General features: G+C 41.8%; 1 protein-coding gene across 1 annotated transcript in view; it reads right to left on the bottom strand.

The window, feature by feature from the left end:
• Positions 1-19,787, bottom strand: part of NHSL1 (NHS like 1) — a 238,453-nt gene that overhangs the window by 42,028 nt on the left and 176,638 nt on the right. The window contains exon 3 of the mRNA XM_054974770.1: positions 5,748-5,875. Coding sequence (XP_054830745.1) covers positions 5,748-5,875 — 128 coding nt within the window. The remainder of the gene's footprint in view (positions 1-5,747; positions 5,876-19,787) is intronic.

Genomic DNA, 19,787 nt, shown 5'->3' on the forward strand with positions numbered 1-19,787 from the left:
CAATGTGGTCCCTCTCAAGAACCTCTTGATATGGGGGTGCACGGTGAGGGATGTCCCGGTCTTGGTTCCCCTGACGGCCAAGATCGCCGCCACCTGCCGTTTCAGCGTACTGGTACTAAGCCCTTTGTCCAATCCATCTTGCAAGAACAGGAGAACCTGTTTCACGGGCGCCATCATCGGGTTCCGACCGTCCTTGACGCACCAGTCATTGAAAATTTTCCATGTTTTATTATAGCTTTTGTTGGTAGAACCTTTCCTTGAAGCCAACATCGTGGAAATCACCCTTTCTGAATATCCTAAGTCCTTAAGCTGGCCATGTTCAACCTCCAAGCCGTCAGCCTTAGGGATATTGGGTCTGGGTGCCGAATCTTCCCTTGTGTCAGGACATCTTCCCTGCGTGGCAGAGTTCACGGTTCCTCGCGAGACATCCTCTTGAGGTCCTGGAACCAGGGCCTCTGCGGCCAGAAGGGTGTGATCAGAATGACATCCGCCTTCTGATCGAAGATCCTCTCAAGCACTCTGTGTATTATCTTCGGTGGAGGAAAGGCATAAAGAAGACATCGCAGCTACTCCTGAGTCAGTGCGTCAACTCCCATCGCCTCTGGTTCGCTGTACCTTGAGAAGAACTGCGGTACTTGTCTGTTCTTTATAGAAGCGAAGAAGTCCACTTCTGGGGTGCCGAACCTTTGGCATATTAGCGCAAATACCTGTTTGTTCAGAGTCCATTTGGACTGGTAGATTCTGTTCCGACTCAGCCAGTCCACCATGATGTTCTGTTGTCCTGCGATATGGCTTGCCTTTATCGATTGTACACTCTTCTCTGCCCAGAAGAAAATCTTGTCCACCTCCTTGGTCAGAATCTTGGACTTGGTGCCTCCCTGCCTGTTTATGTAGGCCTTCGCTGTCATGTTGTCGGTGTGTACCATCACATGACTGCCCTGTAGGTCGTTTTCGAACTCCGACAGTCTGTTTCTTATGGCTTTGAGCTCCAGAAGATTTATGCTTGCCTCTCTCTCTTCGGGAAGCCACTCTCCCTGCGCCACTCTGCCCTTTATGTGGGCTCCCCAGCCTACCAGACTTGCGTCTGTTGTTATCGGTATCCTGTTTGGTTCCCTGAGTGGTGATCCCTCTGTAAATCTGTCCGGATCCAGCCACCAGTTCAGCTCCCTGGACAATGACTGGGGAATCTCCACTAGTCTGTGCCATTTGTGGCATATGACCCGCTGGAATGGGCGCAGGAACCTTTGCAATGGTTTGGTGTGAAATCTGGCCCACTGTAGCGTATGCTGGCAGGACACCATCATGCCTTGAAGCTTGGCCAGTTGCATTATCTCCACTGGTTTGCCCGCTTGAACGGACTTGATCAGGGAGAGAATTTTCTGTTGTCTCTCCAGAGATACAAAGGCTTTGTCCAATACTGTATCCACTGTCACCCCCAGGTGACCAAACTTCTGAGTTGGGGACAGTATGCTCTTCTGCCGGTTCACAATAAAACCGTGATCCTCCAAGCAATCTAATGTCCGTGATACTGCCGTCTGTGCTGATTGTAGAGACGGCACCTTTATCAGGATGTCGTCCAGATAAGGGGACAGGGCTATACCTTGGACTCTGAGGAAGGCCACCAGCGTTACAAGCACCTTGGTAAACACCCTCGGCGCGGATTTCAGACCGAAGGGGAGAGCCCTGTACTGGTAATGCTCCCCGTCGTAGGCGAAACGCAGATACCTCCTGTGAGAGGGGCATATAGGGATGTGCAAGTAAGCCTCTGACAGATCTATGGACGCCAAAAAGTCCCCCTGCTGTATGGCTCCGGTGGTGGATTTCATCGTTTCCATTTTGAACCTTTTGGATCTTATGTGAAGGTTCAGCCATTTGAGGTCCAAAATGGTCCTGATCTCTCCGTTCTTTTTTGGGACGATGAAGAGAACTGAATACACCCCCTGCTTCTTGAATTGTGTTGGCACCGGTTCTATCGCCTTGATCTGTAGCAAGTGCTTGATGGCTTCTTTTATTTTCCGATGTTTCCGTTGTAATTGATTCCGAAGCACTTGAATGAAGCGTCTGGCTGGTACCCTCTCAAATTCCAAGGAATAGCCCTTGGATACTGTTTCCAGTACCCATCTGTCTGATATAGTTCGTCTCCACTGGGGCGCAAAAACCTGAAGGCGACGCCCAATTTGCCCTGCCTTCCCGTGACATGGATAGTCACGCTTGGTTGGTCTTCTTCTGTCCTTTGGATTGGATGGCTGACTTTCTGAAGGCAAAGGGTCTGGCATCGGATCTCGATTTGGTTCGCCACCTGCTCTTGAATGGTCTGTCAGTGCCCTGTCTGGCTGGCCTTCTGAAGTCTCGAAAGGAGTGCCTTCCTTTGTACCTCGTGTCCCTTTTCTTTGATGGTAGGACTTTTTTCTTCTCTGTGTTTTCCACCAAATATTTGTCCAAAGCCTCTCCAAAGAGTTTGGAACCCAAGTATGGGATCGCTGCCACCCTGCTATGGGCTTGTTGATCCACGTCCCAGTTTCTCAACCACGTATTCCTTCGGGCTGCAACGTTAAAGCCCATGGCCCTGGAAGACATTTGGAATGAATCCAGGGTGGCATCTGCTGCAAAGGCTGCTGCTAGTGCTATTTTCTTCACCTCGTTTTTGATTTCCTTGGGGACATCTCTGCCTGCCGCTGCCAGATCCGAGGCCCAGGTATAGGCTGCTCTGGCAAAAAAAGACCCCGTTGCTGAAGACTTCAGGGATGCTGCGGATGCCTCAAAGTCCCTGCGTAAGGCCTGTTCGATCTTTTTGTCTGATGGGTCCTTAGGCATGCCCTCTGCATCCATGGGTAGGACCAAAGTTGTTGCCCGGCTAGTAACTGGATCATCCACCATCGGCAGCTTGATCTTTCTGGCGTCATCCGGACTCAAAGAATAGAATTTGTGAAAAATAGATTGATACAGCTTAGCCTTTGCTGGATTATCCCATTCCATTTTTAGAACATCATGGAAAATGACTGGCAAGGGTACGCCTGAATGCTTGGGCCCCATTTTTGGTAGAGCTCTCTCAAGACCTTGGGGGTAGGAGCATTCCCTCTCCTCTTTACCTGCAACAGATTGTGATATCTCCAGAGTTCTCAATACTTTTGTAAGTAGCTTAGAATACGTTTCAGGCAGAAAAAGCCTAGATTGCATTTGGCTAGTATCCACCTCTTCCTCCTCAGATAATTCCCCTTCTTCACTCCCTGATGACCTATGGGATGTTTCTGAACCTTCTAGGGAATCATCTGAGTTGCTGGAGTCTTCATCTACCCCTCACTTTCCTCTTTTTGGCTTTAATTTGGGCAGTGGGTTCTGCACGCCTTTTCCCTTTGGAGGTACTTGGCTATTGCTTGTCTTTCTTATGGGAAGCTGGGTGCCCTTTCAAATTTTTTACTGCATCATCTATTCCTTTTTTAATTTCTGCTTGCAGCCAAGCTAAAATGTTTGCCTTTGCTTCTGGACCTGCCAGGTCAGGGTCACTACTTCCCAGACTTTCCCCTTGGGAGCAGTGTATTTGTCTTGGCAACTTTGGGGACTCCATGTTACTGAGAGCAGACTCAGCCACTATATGTTCTGCTGCACTGGCCTGTGGCGTCATTCCCGCCAAAATCTTCCCGCCTAAAGTGAAGAGACGCGTGGGCGAGCATTACTGTGCGGCCTGAGCCTAGGTACCCCTATATCCCCGTGGATCTGCAAGGATCAGGAGTCTCAAATAAGGAAGCATTGACCCTACTTAGCTTCCAAAATCGGACCAGATAAGCTGCTTGAACCATTGGGGTCAGGGCTCTCAGATTAATGAAACATTCCCCTAACTGGCCCTAAAGAAAGAGAAGAGGGCACTCGGGAAAAGGAAAACCTTCAGGCTGTTTGCTGCCGCTTCATGGTCTTAATGCTGTCTCTGTTCCCAAGCCCTTGAAAGGGCCTAAGGGAAGATTCCCCCTTCCCCCCCGCTTCCTTGAGGTTCCGAGGCCTCTCCACAGGGCCCATTGAATTTACTCATGTTTCCGACGCGATCTATGAGGCCTCCGCCACTCGGAAACCCCGCCGGGCTTCTTCCCTTTCCCGCGGCTTTTGCAGCGTCCCCAGCTGCTTTGATGTCTCGTGCCTCTGCAGAAGCCGGGTCCTAGCTAACTAGGATTGTTGGCTCTGCTGCTCGCCTCCGTGGCGTTTGAGCTGCCCAAATCCTGACGCTCGGAATGGAGGGGGGGAGGGGGGGTTGGAGGAACGCGTCCTTCCTTTCCCTGGCGAGCTCGTGTCTTTCTTTGAAGGATCGCTGCTCCCACGGAGCGAAGAATTCCACGTCCGCCTGCAGAGCAGGGCCGGAAAAAACTGGAGCAGCCTGGGAGCCCCTCCCCCGAGGATCACAAGATTTGTCCGACCCTGCGTAAGAGACGGAGGAGGAGCTACCCAGAGGTCTTGACTGCTCCACTCCAGACCACTGGAGAATGGGGCTGCCAGCATCTTGCAGTATGTACTGGATCCTGGCTGAGAACAAGCAGGCTTCATTGAACTCTCTGTGTATTGCCTATGGTTTTCCATGTATTGCTATCCAGCTTTCAACCTATGATGAAATGAGCTAGAATGTAAGAAACAATAGCCTTTGATATAGAGTTTTTCTCAAGTACTTAAAGTACATGAGAGCTGCCGCACCACAGTGGTTAAGTGGTTCAGCTGAGAATCAGTACTCTACTGGTTTGAATCCCACTACTGTCATGAGCTCAGTAGGTGGCCTTGGGTAAGCCACTCTTCTCAGCCTCAGCTCCCCAGCTGTATTGTGGGGATAATAATAACACTAACTTGTTCACCACTTTGGATGAGGCTCTAATCTGTCTAGAAGAGTGGTATATAAGCGTAGTTGTTGTTGTTCTCCTCCTCCTCCTCATTATTATATACATGAGTTAAATCATCATTATAATCCACATTACTAAATTAATTTGAAGCGGGGGGGGGGGGAGATAAGGCTAATTAGTAGCTCATATATCATTAATGAGTTCACAGCTAATGTGAAATGTGAACCATAGGTTTCCAAGCCCACAATGTAATATATAGTAAAAAAGAACTACAGATTACATTCTAAGAATATATAACATAATAGTTCCACAAAAGACCAGAATTACTAAAAAGAGGCTTCATAAACAGTAGACCACAACAGTATGAAACAAATGAACTAACAACAAGCAACAGAAAAACACAGTTGCACTCACAGTGCAATTCAAAACAGAGGTAATCCTTCTAAGACCATTTATTGCAATGGACTTAAAAGGCTGTAAAGCCCTGTTTATAATTTTACTGTAATGCTCTCTTGTACATATAATGAGTAGGCTATGAAAGATTGAGTTTGCCATTTATTTATGACATCATCTTGGGAGAAATGCATATCTGAAATACAAAACAAGATGAATTCTGAACACTTTGCTACAGAACTACAGTATTTACAAAGAGATAATGGCTATACTCTCTATTTGTTCATAAAAGCAAAATCTAATCTAACTGGTTTCAAAATCAGTGCTTTCATCTGTAATAGAGCCAGGATATTTGCGCTGTAATTTGCTTGTGTAAACTGAACCACTATAAAAGAACCAACTTAAACTGTCATTTTCAAAACAGAGTATAAGAGCCAGGGCATAATTTCTGAATAAAGCATACACATACACACATGTAGGATGATTTGATTTTGGACTGTCTATCTAATACGTTACTTTATTACCCAGTGTCTATCTTACCTTTTGTTCAATTTCTTCATAGTCATCTTGGTAATTTTCACAGATTGCACTGGAAGAGGAGGAAAACGTTGGACCCTGAGAATAGTACTGGGAACTTCGATAGCCATCTCTTCGGAGCTTGTCACATTCTGTAGATGATGGAAGAAAGACAGCAAAATGTTATCACCTCCTCTCTTGTTATTATACCTAGACCAGCAATCGGCACAGTGGCTCCCAGGGGTATCATGTCATTCACTGATTCCCTCTTGCTTATTGAGTCTTAAGAATAAAATTTACAGAGTCTTGAATGAAACAGAAAAAGGCAAAATGCTGAAATCATCCCGAGCATATTGTAAACTGTGAACCCTCAGCTTGGACACAGACTTTCTTATGTCCCTGGGCTTGACAATTTCTCCCTGTTCCCGCACAAGGAGGAAACCATTCATTTTCCTTGAAAACTGAAATCGAACAGTGTCTCAACCTCAAAGCAAAGAGCTTTCTTTTGTCTCCTTAGTAAAGGACTTCAAAAGACCCAGAAGGCATCAACCTTTGGATCTGCAGAGAGAACTTCTTTGCTTACTGGCATAAGACATTTGAGATTCAAATATTCTTGACTACTATTGCTTGTTTACATTCTATGCCATTTTAAGTTACCCAAGTTTTGTACCAAGAGAAACAAAAACTTGTGACCTGAACACATTACACAAATATATAAAAGGGAAATTGTGTTCCCGACGATGCACTTTTATCCTGGTCCAGTTGTGAAGGAACACTAGGATAAAAAGCGTGTCCTGGCCAATGCAAACTCCAGAGGAATCTGCTGCCGCAGGACAGCCAAGCGAGCATGCCCACCCCTTCAGAGGGTGCCATCGCAGGATAGCCAGGGGACCTCACCCGCCCATCTGGAAGGAGCTGCGGTGGCGGATGGCCAGGTGAGCCTGCCCACCCCTCTGGAGGGAACCGCCACTGCAGGAAGCCCAGCTTTCCTGGGTTTTCTACGGCCTGTTTGTTTTTGTTTTTTAAAAGGGCTCTGTTGCTAGTCAAGCATATTTGACTATATTTGCTATTTTTTTATAATTTGGGATTTGACAGTCATGAGGAGGGCAAAGAGAAATCCCCTATCACTCCAGTCTTGATAGATCTTCATCAGCTCCCATTTTTTCTCCAAGGAAAAAAAAAAGAGTCACAGAGAGTTGTAACGAAAAACACAAGAGAACCGTGACCAACTTACTAGAACCAATTCAATGAATACAATTTCAAACTGATATCAAAACTATTTTTATGCACAAAGTTAAATGGTAGTAAAGTCAACTCTAAGTGGTTATAAAGCTGGTAGCAGTCGCTAACAGGTACAAAGTGAAAGCGAGCTACAGCAGCAACGCTATGTACAAACAATGCTCGCAACCAACACAGTGTTACCTTCATCAACAACAGAGTACAAAAGTGTAAATTATACAGTAGCTATGAAGCTTACAATAAAGATTTTATGAACAGCAATTGTATGGCTATACAAAGTGACAAACCAACAAATAATCTATTTGTGGCAAAAATAATGTAACTTAATCCAGTAAATAGTAACCGCAACGGGTTTGCTAGCGAGGAATCCCGTTTCTGGTATCCCCTTCTTCCTGGCAGTTACAAAAAATGAGTCTAGGTAAGTCACAGCCAATTTCCATGCACAGTGGCGGGTTGCTCAAAGGCGTATAACGCCTTTTATACAACCTAAAGCAACAACGTTCAATATATTTTACAGTACAGCATATTTTTGTTTTAATCTCACATTCTACATGTGGTAGAACTGATGGAAAAGGAGCATGGGAGCATCACCTGAGGGTGATAAGCCATAAAAATGGCAAGATTCGAATCCAGCAGCACCTTAAAAAACAACAAGATTTTCAGGGTAGCCCAAAAATCTTGTTGGTCTTGCTTCTGGACATGAATCCTGCTGTTCTACTCTAAACCAACATGGCTACCTACCCAAAACTACCATTAAAAAGTGCTGTCACCACCTACTCCCCCCTTCCCCCCAATTTAATGACTAACTTTTCACTTACTTCAGTTCTCTTTTAACAGTTTCTCATACAAAAGAACTGGGATGGTTCAGATATAACATCAAACTATGGTTTGGAGCTACACAAAGAATCCCAGTGTTCATGCATATCCCCTCCACACCAGGATCGCAAACCACAAACCAGGATCAAGAAGTTATTTCTAACTATGGCTTGGAGATTAAGCAAATGAGTTTGAATCTGACATCTGACCATGCCAGTCTTGCTGTTAAGACTTTATGATTCCTAAAATAAGGTCCTCTATTTGAAACTATTATAAATACATATGCTTTGATGAAAAATAGACTTAGAAACCATTATATTAACACAAACTATGTTTTTACATTACACAACATGAAAGGTAAAGGCATTTACTGTTATAAATGGCAACAGAAAACACCTATAATATAATGTACACATACAATTAATTTTTATTTTCAAGAGACAGAAACTGTCAAAATAAATGGAAAGAGACCTTCTTAAAAAGTGTGAACTGATTTGACAGATGGTTGTCTACTGCACTCTTTATATGGAAGATCGATGAGGGAGGGCTGCAGTTCTATCCTTCAGTCTGGTAGACCTCCATTATAGGCTTTAAACCAGAGCATGGATGTTGTTCACTACTCAAACACCATCTGCTAAGCAGCTTTGGCACAGACTACTCAACTAACCTCTCTGCATAGAGGGGATGGAAGCGATTATAACATTTTCCTAACGATACTTAGAACAAGAATATCAAAATATAAAACTTCTTCAAACAAAACGGGAAGCTGAAATGATATTTCTGTGTGTCTTCCAATCAACTCTCTCTTGCATTAAAACTGGCCAGAATCCTATCATCTCCATAGAAGCTTCCTGATTCTGTCTTCTTCCCTAATTGATATTCAGTGAAATATGGCTAAAGTGTAAACAGACGCTAGAGCATAAGGGAAAAATGAAATCTTCATGTGGGTGAACACACTAATCCGTCTAGTCCAACTGCTACTTTTACCTTTCCAGAAAATCAGCTGTGAGGGGGAGGGCTTATATTTCCAATAAAGTAAAACTAGTTTTTACCCTATAGATTATCATGATACTAAAGGTTTCATAAACAGCTAATGCAGCAATCCTTACCAATTTAAGTAGTCTTCCTTGGTGCTTTTACAAATGCCGATTTTTCTCCCCAACACAAAGTTTATTTTAAAACTTGTGAATATGCATGACATGGTATCCTGGAAACTAGTAATTAAAAAAACACTGAATAACAGTTTCCAGAACCAGGGCTACTGTTATTAAAATAACTGCTTCAACAATATCTTGAGTATGCCCACTACCACTTGCAGGAAACCATTTTGGTTGCAAGAAAAAAAACAGCAGTATCCCACCTTTACTTCTGAGACTTACTTCTCCAGTATAAGAAAATGGCACATAGGCTTATTTCTAAGCTATGTGAAAACTCTGTGAAATTTTGAACAGAGAGGATATCAGTCCAGAGATATAGAAAAACAAATGTAGCATATCATACAAAATGTATCGCTTTCAACATTATGTTTTTACGTGAGCTCTTATAAATGAGTCAACACATTTGGGAATAAAACAAAACAGGAGTCCAGTCTGGTGGAACCTTAGAAACTAACAGCTCATCTGACTCACAAAAGCTATGCTGGCATAAATTCTCTAAGGTGTCATTGGACTCCTGTCTTACTTTGCTACTGCAGTTAACAGGGCTAACCATTTGGAAATATCATTTAGAAATAAATGTATCATACAGATTAGGGTTGCCAGGTCCCCCTGTCCCCCAGAAAGGAAGTGATGTCATTGTGCAAGCCATCCTGAGAGTGTTCCCATGCTCCCCAGGGAGCTGAATTGGGCCCGATTCAGGCCTGATCTGTGCTGAATTGGGCCTCATTCTGGCTGATTTGGCCCAGATCAGGCTTCTGCAGAGCACAGGAGCGCTCTTGTGCTCCACAGCAGTCCGATTTGGGCCCAATCTGGGCGCGTATCAGGCTGCTGCAGTGAACTGGGCCTAATACAGGCTGAATTGGGTCTATTTGGGGCCAACTGGGCCCGGATCGGGCTGCTGTGGCGCACAGGAGGGCTCCTAAGTTCCGTAGCAGCCTGATTCGGGCCCAGACTGGGCTGCTGCAGTAAGCAGGAGTGCGCTGCACAGTCCAGGACTGCACCACACAGCAGGGAAGCACACCCTGGGAGGTGTGTTCCCCCCAGCCAGGTAAACAGGGATGGGGGTGGAGGGTGGGAGCAGAAGATCAGCAGGGGACTGGCAACCCTAATACAGACAGATGTACAGAAAGCCTGCATATCTATCAATATATAAACACATTTGCTCATATTTTACATGTGGAATGGCCCAAAGATTAAGGATTTATTTAGAAGAAGAAAAATAGAAACAGGTTCCTAAAACCATCTGAAGACCCCACCCCCACCCCATACACTACGGACTAGCACTAGGAAACAAGTTCTCATTTCCTTTCTGCATATTTGATCAAATTCTTTAACAAACATGGGACAATTTTTTTGTTCCTGTACAAGAAGATACGTACTTTAATATGATAGACATTGTTCTGTTTTGTCTAAAACTATCAGCTATTCAATTTATACGATGATGCAGTATTGTGTAACAGTCATGCTCGACTTTTTGTTTCTATAGAAAAAATTATAGCATTTCTAATCTTTTGTACAGAATGAGTGGCCAGAAGTACAACTTGGAAACAAATATTTCCTTTTCCTTTCCAAAGGAGTCAAATCTATGCATGGTCAGACCCAAGCTTTCTGTAATATACATTTAATTATCAAATAGTTTTAAGATTTCCACAAAGCAGCAAGCATTGGCAAGGAAAAACAAATTAAAATGTACTCTCTGACAACTTTTAAAACATAAAGTCCTTTTTGTTGAGTCTGGGAATTGAATTCCTTGAGACAAAGGCATATTTTAATGGCAGCATTTAAACAGAATACAATGCCAAGTGTAATCGTCTAATCATTAAATTCAGAGGTGCAGGATTATGGCAGATAACAATTTTCTTTGTTTTCTCAACAGTATCTCTCCCGAGCTCATCGTGTTACATGGTTACTTATCTTTTTAAAACATTATACGAAACCGAGAAGTTCTTGTAAAACCTCAACATATTTCTAGGCTTCAAAGCCAGCCTTTGTTAAATCAAGGCAGCACAGTGTATATTGTATAGTAGAACATGCTGGCAAAAAGAATCTTTCAGAAGACTACAGTGATTATACAGAAAGCTAAGGACACAGAAATATATGGCGTTGGCTGCCTGCAAGAGGGAAGAGGCTGCTTTAAAAGTCACTTCAGCCTTTTTGTTTAACTATATGATGCTGCACTGTGGCAGAGAGAGGGGCATTTCACCCCCGCCTCAGCACAGCCTGCCAGGGTAAAATGCCCTTCTCCCTGATGCTGTGCTGTGGCAGGGAGAGGGGCATTTCACCCCTGATGAAGTGGGGAAACTGAATCTTTTTTTGCTACACGCCCCTAATGATGAGTTATGCCTCCCACAGACAGACAAATGAACAGACATAGACATCTTTTTATTATTATAGAATTACTTAACTTATATCCCAATTCCTGTGCCACCACCTGCAATGGGGATACAAATCAGTTTACAACATTCTCCCATTCTCCCTTGATTCTTCCCAACAAACCTGTGAGGTAGATTAGGATGGCAGAGAGTGACTGGGCCAAGGCCACTGATCAAGCTTTCATGGTAGTGTAGGGAATCAGTTCTAGATGCCATGATCATCCAAAAGCAGGTGCCAATTTTGAGACTCCTATCTTTGCTTTCTGATGAGTTGTGTCTGCTAAAGACAACCATCACTGCAGATAGCTGGGGGAGGGTGGGATCTGGAGCTAAGCACATCTAGGATTTTCCAATTCTCTTCATTTTGGTACTGCAATTCCCACATTCATCCCGAAGCAGGTGAGCAATTTTCAAATGCCTACCTCTATTTTCTGACTTGTGTTATGCCTGCCACAAATGGATGGACAGACACACTCATCCTTTTATTATTACAGACTTGCTGCACCAGTGCCATTGCACATTGTCTTCTTTCTGTCTTGCACAAAAAGTCATGGGATTACCTAGAGCAGAACTTTAGAAACTGGTTGTATTTTAAAATTCTAAATTAGTGAGGGATAGGCAGAGAATTTGCCGCAGCCTTGTAAAAGAAACGTTTATTTAGATCAGCGGAATTTTAGTCTAGTGGCACTTTAGAGACCAACAAGATTGTGTAAGCTTTCGCGAGTCAGAGCTCCCCCTTCTTCAGACATAGGAGTTCTGGCTCTTGAAAGCTTACACTCTGAAAGACTCAGTCTCTAAGGTGCCATGCCATTGGACTAAAATCCTACTGTTCTACTGCAGACCAACATGGCTACCCACTTAACGTTTATTTTGATTAAAAAATAGTTATCATCCATTTTGAAAATCTATTTATTTACTTCATGTATACCTCCCCTTTCTTCCCAAGGGGAAACCCAAAGAGGCTTCCATCATTCTTGTCTCCTCCATTTTATCCTCACAACCATCCTGGGAGGTAGGTTAGGCTGAGAGTGTAAGACTGGCCCAAGGTCACTCAGCAAAATTCCATGGGCGAATAGGGATTGAACAATGGTCTTAGAGATCCTAGTCTGATATTCTAACCACTACATCATACTGGCTCTCACTTCATCTAAGAGTGTCTAAAGTTTGTCTTGTCTGAAAGAGAAAGATGCATGAGTAAAAATAGCCTGGGGTTTTATAAACGGAGTGTGGTAGCCAAGGAAAACAGAATGAATGACAATCCCCTCTTTCTCCTTCCCAGATTACTGTCAGCTTTGTGTCATTTTGATATTTGAAGCTATTTCCCTTCTATGTTATGATGATGTTATAGCAGAAAGCTGGGGGAGAGAACTGATAATTCAGAATTGTACTACATTCTTTTCAAAATCCCTTATCGCCTTTACCCTTTTGGTAAGAGATCTACATGTCAATGAAAATTATATGATATATTAGAGCTGTTTACAATGAACAACAATGTTTAACTTACAAAGAGATAATGTTGATGGAACATAAAATGTTAAAAATAAAAACGGAAGAAGAGTTATCTTCCCATTACGGATGGTTTCAATATAGGCAAATCAGAGATCTTTATAACTCGGACTGTTTAAAAGGAGGAATAAGATTGAAAAATTCGGAACTAGAAGAAGTGATTTTACAAGAAGGTAAAAAAGAAATTTCGAAAATTTATAAAATACTTCTAAAATGGCATACGGAAGATGAGACAGTTAAAGTCCAGATGGTGAAGTGGGCAATAAACTTTCGTAAAGAAATAACAATGGAATCCTGGGAACACTTGTAGAAAAATACATTGAAGATTTCAACTTGTACTAATATCAAAGAGAATGTATACAAAATGATCTATAAGTGGTATTTAACACCAAAGAAAATTGCGCTAAGAAATACTAATATGTCAGATAGATGCTGGAAATGTAAAAACATGAAGGATCATTATATCATATGTGGTGGACTTGTGAGGTAGCTAAGCAATACTGGGGAGATATAATTGAAGTAATTAATGAGGTTTTGCAAACCCAAATAAATAAGAACCCAGAATTGTTGCTACTGAACTTGGGAATGGGAGATGTTCCAATGCAGTACAGAACATTGTTATTTTACATGACTACAGCAGCAAGACTTTTATACGTGCAGAAATGGAAAGTGCAAGAAATACCAACTATAGAAGATTGGATTTACAAATTGCTGTACATGGCAGAAATGGACAAAATGACAAGAAAACTGAAAGATCTTGATCCAGGAGAATACATCGCAGATTGGGGGAAATTGAAACAATACTTAGAAAAAAAATGGGATGTGAAAGGAGGACTGTGGCAGTTTGAGAACTATTAATGTGTGACTTTACAAACGGGAGAGAGAAATAACTTTACCATTAATGGGAAAATTTAGTTATTAATTAATCTAAGCTTGTATTATTATTAAGGAGATCTTACTAAAAATATATAGTTTAAATAGTGATGTAGAGATTGGATATATTAGTTGATTTGAAATATAATAGAATTTGAATATGCTTAGAGTAAGAGATATAATATATATATGTTTTAGAAGAATATAGTTGAAAATAAGTTAAACAATAAGATAGGTTAAGGGTTGGAAAGCTGTTGGAAGTCTATAAGGAGGGGGGAAGGGGGGGTTGATATAATTTAGGTAAGTGGGGAATGTGTGTAATATCTATGTACTCACCAATAAAAATTTTCTATAAAAAAAAAAGAAAAAAGAAAATTATATGATATATTAATTGATTTAAATTAATTTTAGAAAGAAGCTTCTAATTGTCAAAGAAGTAGAGGTTCTAACAGCAGACTGTAGCTACAAAACGTGAAACCATAAACTGTCTAGAGAGAAGATTACATTATTTTCCCAACAGACATTTAGTCCAGGAATATTTGCTAATTGTTTCTCCTGCCTTCTGTAACTATTTAAAAATATTTTTAAAGCTACACCACTTTTAAGCGCTCAGTGCTTAAAAAGAAATTATTTTTAAAAGTTAATTTAATTATTTTTTGTTTTCTCAGTCAGAGTAAACACTGCTTTTTCAACAGAATATGATAAATTCTCTAACAATCCTCTAACTTTTACAATTGCAGGGAATCTTAATGCTTGTTGAACTCATCTTCCTTCACTCCAGATTACTGCCAGCTTTATGCCATTTTGATATTTATAGCCATTTCCTTCCTATGTTGTAAAGTGCTTTTTCATAAGGATATTATTTTAGAAAGTTGGGGGAAATAATTGGTAATGCATGACTGCACAGCATTCTTTTCACTATCCCTTACATGCTCATTTATCAGGTAGAAAATGTATAAAATAAAAAGAACCCTGAAAGTTTATTTTCACTTCTATGCACTGCAACTTTCTACATCTTTGAATTCAAGAACTTTATTAATTTTATTCAGAATTTCAAAGTTCTGCAACAGACACTGATAACATTGTGAAATCTTGTTCTCAACTCAGGACACATTTATATTATCCAGATTAATATGACTATCCAGTAAGCTTCAGTATAAACTGAGTATACCCTGAGAATCTGAAGACATAGTACAAAATAACTTTTACCTATAAAATAGCTTATTTGAATATTTAGAGTAGTCCTAAATGCTTTATGGACTCCCTTCTACAACTGGATTAAAGATAAATATAGAGACTAAAATGTAGTAAGGCAATATTGTAATGAAATATCAGTAACCACAGTCAAATATCTAGTAGGAAAAAGTATGAGATATGGAGAACTAGAATGTTAATGTAAGCAAGCTTAATGAATTTTTTTGTATCCTTTTTTCTTTCTCTTTCTCTTACTCCTTTTTCCTATTTTCTAACGCTATCTATATGGAAAACTAATAAAATACATACAAAAAAAATAGAGTAGTCCTAAATGTCTACTCAGGGACTTACTTCCCCAAAAAAGTATTCTTAGTAATGAATCCTTAATCTGGCTATTTAGCAGGTGCTTCTGTCATTAAATTTGATCAATGTGGCTGTTACCTGGATGAGACTCCTTGAGTAGAGAGGGACTTAGCATCAAGGAGAAGGCTATGCAAGAGGGGTAACAAAGTGGGATACTCCATCAATTTTTATGGGGTCCCCTCCCTAAGGAAACCAACGAGACCAGTGTTCTTAATTAAAGCGTAGTTTTATTAAAAGGGGAAAATGCACATACATTCAAGAAATGTCTCACAAACACACAAGATGCCTAGGAAAAGCAGTGATGAGAGTGGAATAGGATTGAAGGATTTCAGGGCAATAATTACCTGTCTAAGGAGTGGAGAAGGGTAGTACATGGAGGAAGAGGTTTTCAAATGGCCCGCTTTCTCAACCAGGAGAGTCTTAAGGAAAGTGACCCTAAGGGTACAGTGCTCGGATACACGAAAGCATGCACGATTTGAATGGGGCAAGAGCCCTGGTTTTTATAGGGCAAAACGTGTCCTAAGGCTGGGGAGCCGCCTCAGCCTTAAAGACCTTACAGGTCATATCTTGGGAATGACAAAGGTTTTGATTACCTTTGATTAATGCTACCTGGGTGTGTTAAAAGAAATGCATATTTTCTCCTAGTGCATCACAAACAAGCAGTTTGCTAATGAGTATTCCTGTAGCTAAATGGATGAATTTAGATTGTGATCGCATGTTCCCAGAGAGAAATTAGAAACTTATCAGAGCAGATTGATGGCTCTCGATCTTGGGATAGAATTCAATCACGGAAAGAGGGGATATTGGAATGTGCTGAGTGGGGTGACTCAGTGAGAACTTTTCTTGTTACGGCTGCACATCCGCAGTGCGGGAAGGCAGTAAGCCAATCATGCCCAGTCTGTAGTATTTGCATTCGCATTCCATTCTTGATTACTCAGTCTTCTGGGCGGGACTTGGCAAGGCTTTGCTCAGTCGGCTGGAATGTCCCTGATGCAGATCAAGCTGCATTAATTTAGAGGCTTTGTGATTTTTATATCACAGGCTGTATTAAACATGGCAGAGGCTGGGGTCGACTGCTCACAGAGCAAAACAACTAGGAATCAAAAGATTTATTGCAGCTGGAGCATAATCATAGGCATCTAGCCACATTGTTTTTAATGCTTTCAATTACAGAACTAGAAACAGGTCACATTCAGAACTGTTTCTACCTTGGTTGGAAATTTAGAGAGCAATCCTAAGCAGGTTTACTCAGAATCCTACTAAGGTATATTTACAGTGTAATCCTAAACGTAGTTACTCGAGTCTAAGCCCATTGATTTCAATGGGTTTAGACTCAAGTAACTCTACTTAGGATTGCACTGTTAGTGTACTTTACTTCTAGGAAGGTGTTCTTAGGATTGCACTGCTAAAGTTTCTGAGTGGATGTAGCAGAATGGCAGATCCCTTTCATCCATCCCTACTCACTTTCCTAGCCAATGCACGTGCCTTCTCCTCCCTGAGTTTGGGCTGGAATTTGCCTTCTCTGCCTATCCAATACATGTGATGAGATGACAGGTTGTCATGTCCTGCTGTTCTACAGAACTCAAAAAAGCTTCAGCTGAAGCTGCTGCTGCATTCTTCAGGGATGAAGAATGCCCAGGGCTGCATCTGCAGGGATGAGAGACTGTGATTCCCACCTGACTGGCAACACTTTCTAGCCATCTCTACCAGGAAAGTAGACCTACTGGGAGGAAAAGGGTTAGAAAGACTGTGCAAATGGAGGACGGGAAATGTAGTCTTTGAGGCACAGGCAGGCTTCCACTTCGGTATCACATTTGCAGATTTATTTAGCCATTATTCCTTGTCATCTATGCATCATTTTAAAGATGCAAAGTGCTTTACAAGTCCTGTCTCTTCCTCATACCGCCCAAAGGCAGGTTGTATTTATCTATAATCTGAATGGATTGTTCACATTTTTGGGACTCTGTAAAACACCTATATGAAGTAGAAAAGCTAGCAGGGCTGGAATACATTTTTTAAAATTGTGAGCTTTTATTAAATAGAAACCAAGTAGAATGATAGTTTCAGGGGGAAGCCGTGTTGGTTTGTAGTAGAAAAGCAAGATTCGGGTCCAGCAGCACCTTTGAGACCAACTATATTTCCAGGGTGTGAGCTTTTGAGAGTCAAAAGAAAGCTCACACCCTGGAGAGCTAGTTGGTCTCTAATCTGCTACTGGATCTGAATCTTGCTCAAGTAGAATGAGGATGCCAATATGTCATTCTCATGATGTGTCCCTGAATGCTTCAACTAGTTTATTTAAGAGACAAAAGATGGAAGGGGGCACTAAAGAGGAAGCATAAAGTAAGGACTAAGTTACCAAAACGATTTAGATATAGGGGAAATGAAGCCTTTTCTTGTAGACATATTCTCTTGGCAAAGGGGCTAAATTCTACTGTATAGGTGAAGGGATCTCTTTATACTGATTCTGGCAGATCCAACCTGATACAAAAGACAGAGGTGTACCCAAGATACAATATGAGACCAAACAACAACACTTGGGAATGAAAATAATCACACAAAATGTGTAACTTCATAAACAGAATTTCTCATCTATTAAAGTGCTCAGTGCAAAGTATATCACTCTTAACTATACAATGATTGTATCAAGACCTATATATCCAAACAATACAAAAGGGGATTATAAGTCATCGACCGTGTCCCTTTAGGAGAGTCTCTCAGTGAAAAATTAAACAGTCTTGTAAAATGTTTGTTCTCCTAAATAAACACTGGAGACTCCCAAATGGAAGGCTATTCTCTTGAAATGTTGATGAATTGAGGACCAAAAAGAATTTTATGATTCTTATCCTTTTGGAGAAAAGAGGATGGAAAGAGGAGGTGCGGGAGGTCCGGCCGCTCTTGTCCCCGAAGATGAAAGGTGAGTAAATGAAAGTATTGGAATGTATCTAAAGACAAAATTCCTTTGCAGGTGGATTCCAAGGAAGAACAAGGAGCCCTGAAGAGCCCCCTGGCCCTACAAGCTGCCGGCTCGATCATTCAGCTTGTTTCATTGAACATACACTTCCTCAGGGGCCAACAAAACTTCCATCAAAGAGAATAAACTGTTATAATTTTTTTTTTAAATTCACACTCAAATCCACATTTGTTCTTAAATAAGGCAAAAACCAACTCACCACCATCAAATACAAAAATTCTCATGCACAACATTCAATGCACAGCAGGGCGGTCACGGTAGGAAATCCCTCTGACTGGAAGATTTAAATACAAAATGCGCAGCAAATACCACAAGTTGTTGAAGAGACAGTTAATGCCAATCACAAAAAACAAGATAAGTTATTTTCAAAGTTTAATAATAATAATAACATTCGATTTATATACCGCCCTTCAGGACAACTTAATGCCCACTCAGAGCGGTTTACAAAGTGTTATTATTACCCCACAACAATCACCCTGTGAGGTGGGTGGGGCTAAGAGAGCTCAAGAGAACTGTGACTCGCCCAAGGTCACCCAGCTGGCTTTGTGGAGGAGTGGGGAATCAAACCCGGCTCTCCAGATTAGAGTCCCGTGCTCTTAACCACTACACCAAACTGGTTTAATCCCCTAGGTTGCAACGTCCCAAGTAGATGTATCCAATGGGCTTCACATCTCAACAAATCTTTTTGAGTACCCTGCTGGTTCCCTTTGGTGGAAACATACAGGACAGTAAATTTAAACTCTCTCTTGTTAGCATGATGTGTAGAAAAATGGTCAACGAGTGGTGCCATTTGTTGGGGGGGGGTGAGCTTTTTTCAGTAGGCTGAAGTGGAATACTGGGTGGATTTGTCTTGTTCTTTGGAAGTTCTACTTCTACAGTCACTTTGTTTATTATAACATGGGACAGTGTCAGTTGTGTCAAAGAGAAGAGAGTCCAAACTCCCATCAGTGGAGTTCCCCCTCCCCTTGAGCAGTTAGCATTTAGGTGCGAAAACTCCACTCATAGTGACAAGCATGGGATTACCAGTCATTCCTACCGGGAATGGACTGCCGAGGAGCTCTCAGTACCAGGGAGTCCCCACTCTCCAACCCCCACACTCGACAGTGAGAGTGACTTCAGTCCCAATAGGGATGGGACCACAGACTGGTCCCCTCTAACCAGTGCCTCCAAGTCCACTGATGGGAAGGTGGCAACTGGTACAAAGCAGATACATTATATATCCCAGCCAGCCTGAGAGGGGAAGTGCTGAAACAATGTCACAATCCCAAAATGGCACCCAGAAAGGGGAGCTCCTCAACCACTTTTAATAGATGGCCAAGTGCACCATGAAATAGAGGATATCTTGGACTCTAAGATAAAACAAAATAAACTTTTCTACCTAGTGCACTGGAAGTATTTTGCAGAATCGCACAGGGAGTGGGTAGAAAGTTCACATATGAATGCTCCTAGGCTTATTGCTAAATTCCATAGACTGTACCCTGACAAACCTGGACCCCTGTAAAGAGGAGGGGCCTACTTAAGGGGGGCAGTAACGTCATGTCTGCACCCATCCATGCCATTTATGTTTCTCTGA

The sequence above is a fragment of the Eublepharis macularius genome, chromosome 1 (assembly GCF_028583425.1).
Source record: "Eublepharis macularius isolate TG4126 chromosome 1, MPM_Emac_v1.0, whole genome shotgun sequence".
Taxonomy (NCBI): domain Eukaryota; kingdom Metazoa; phylum Chordata; class Lepidosauria; order Squamata; family Eublepharidae; genus Eublepharis; species Eublepharis macularius.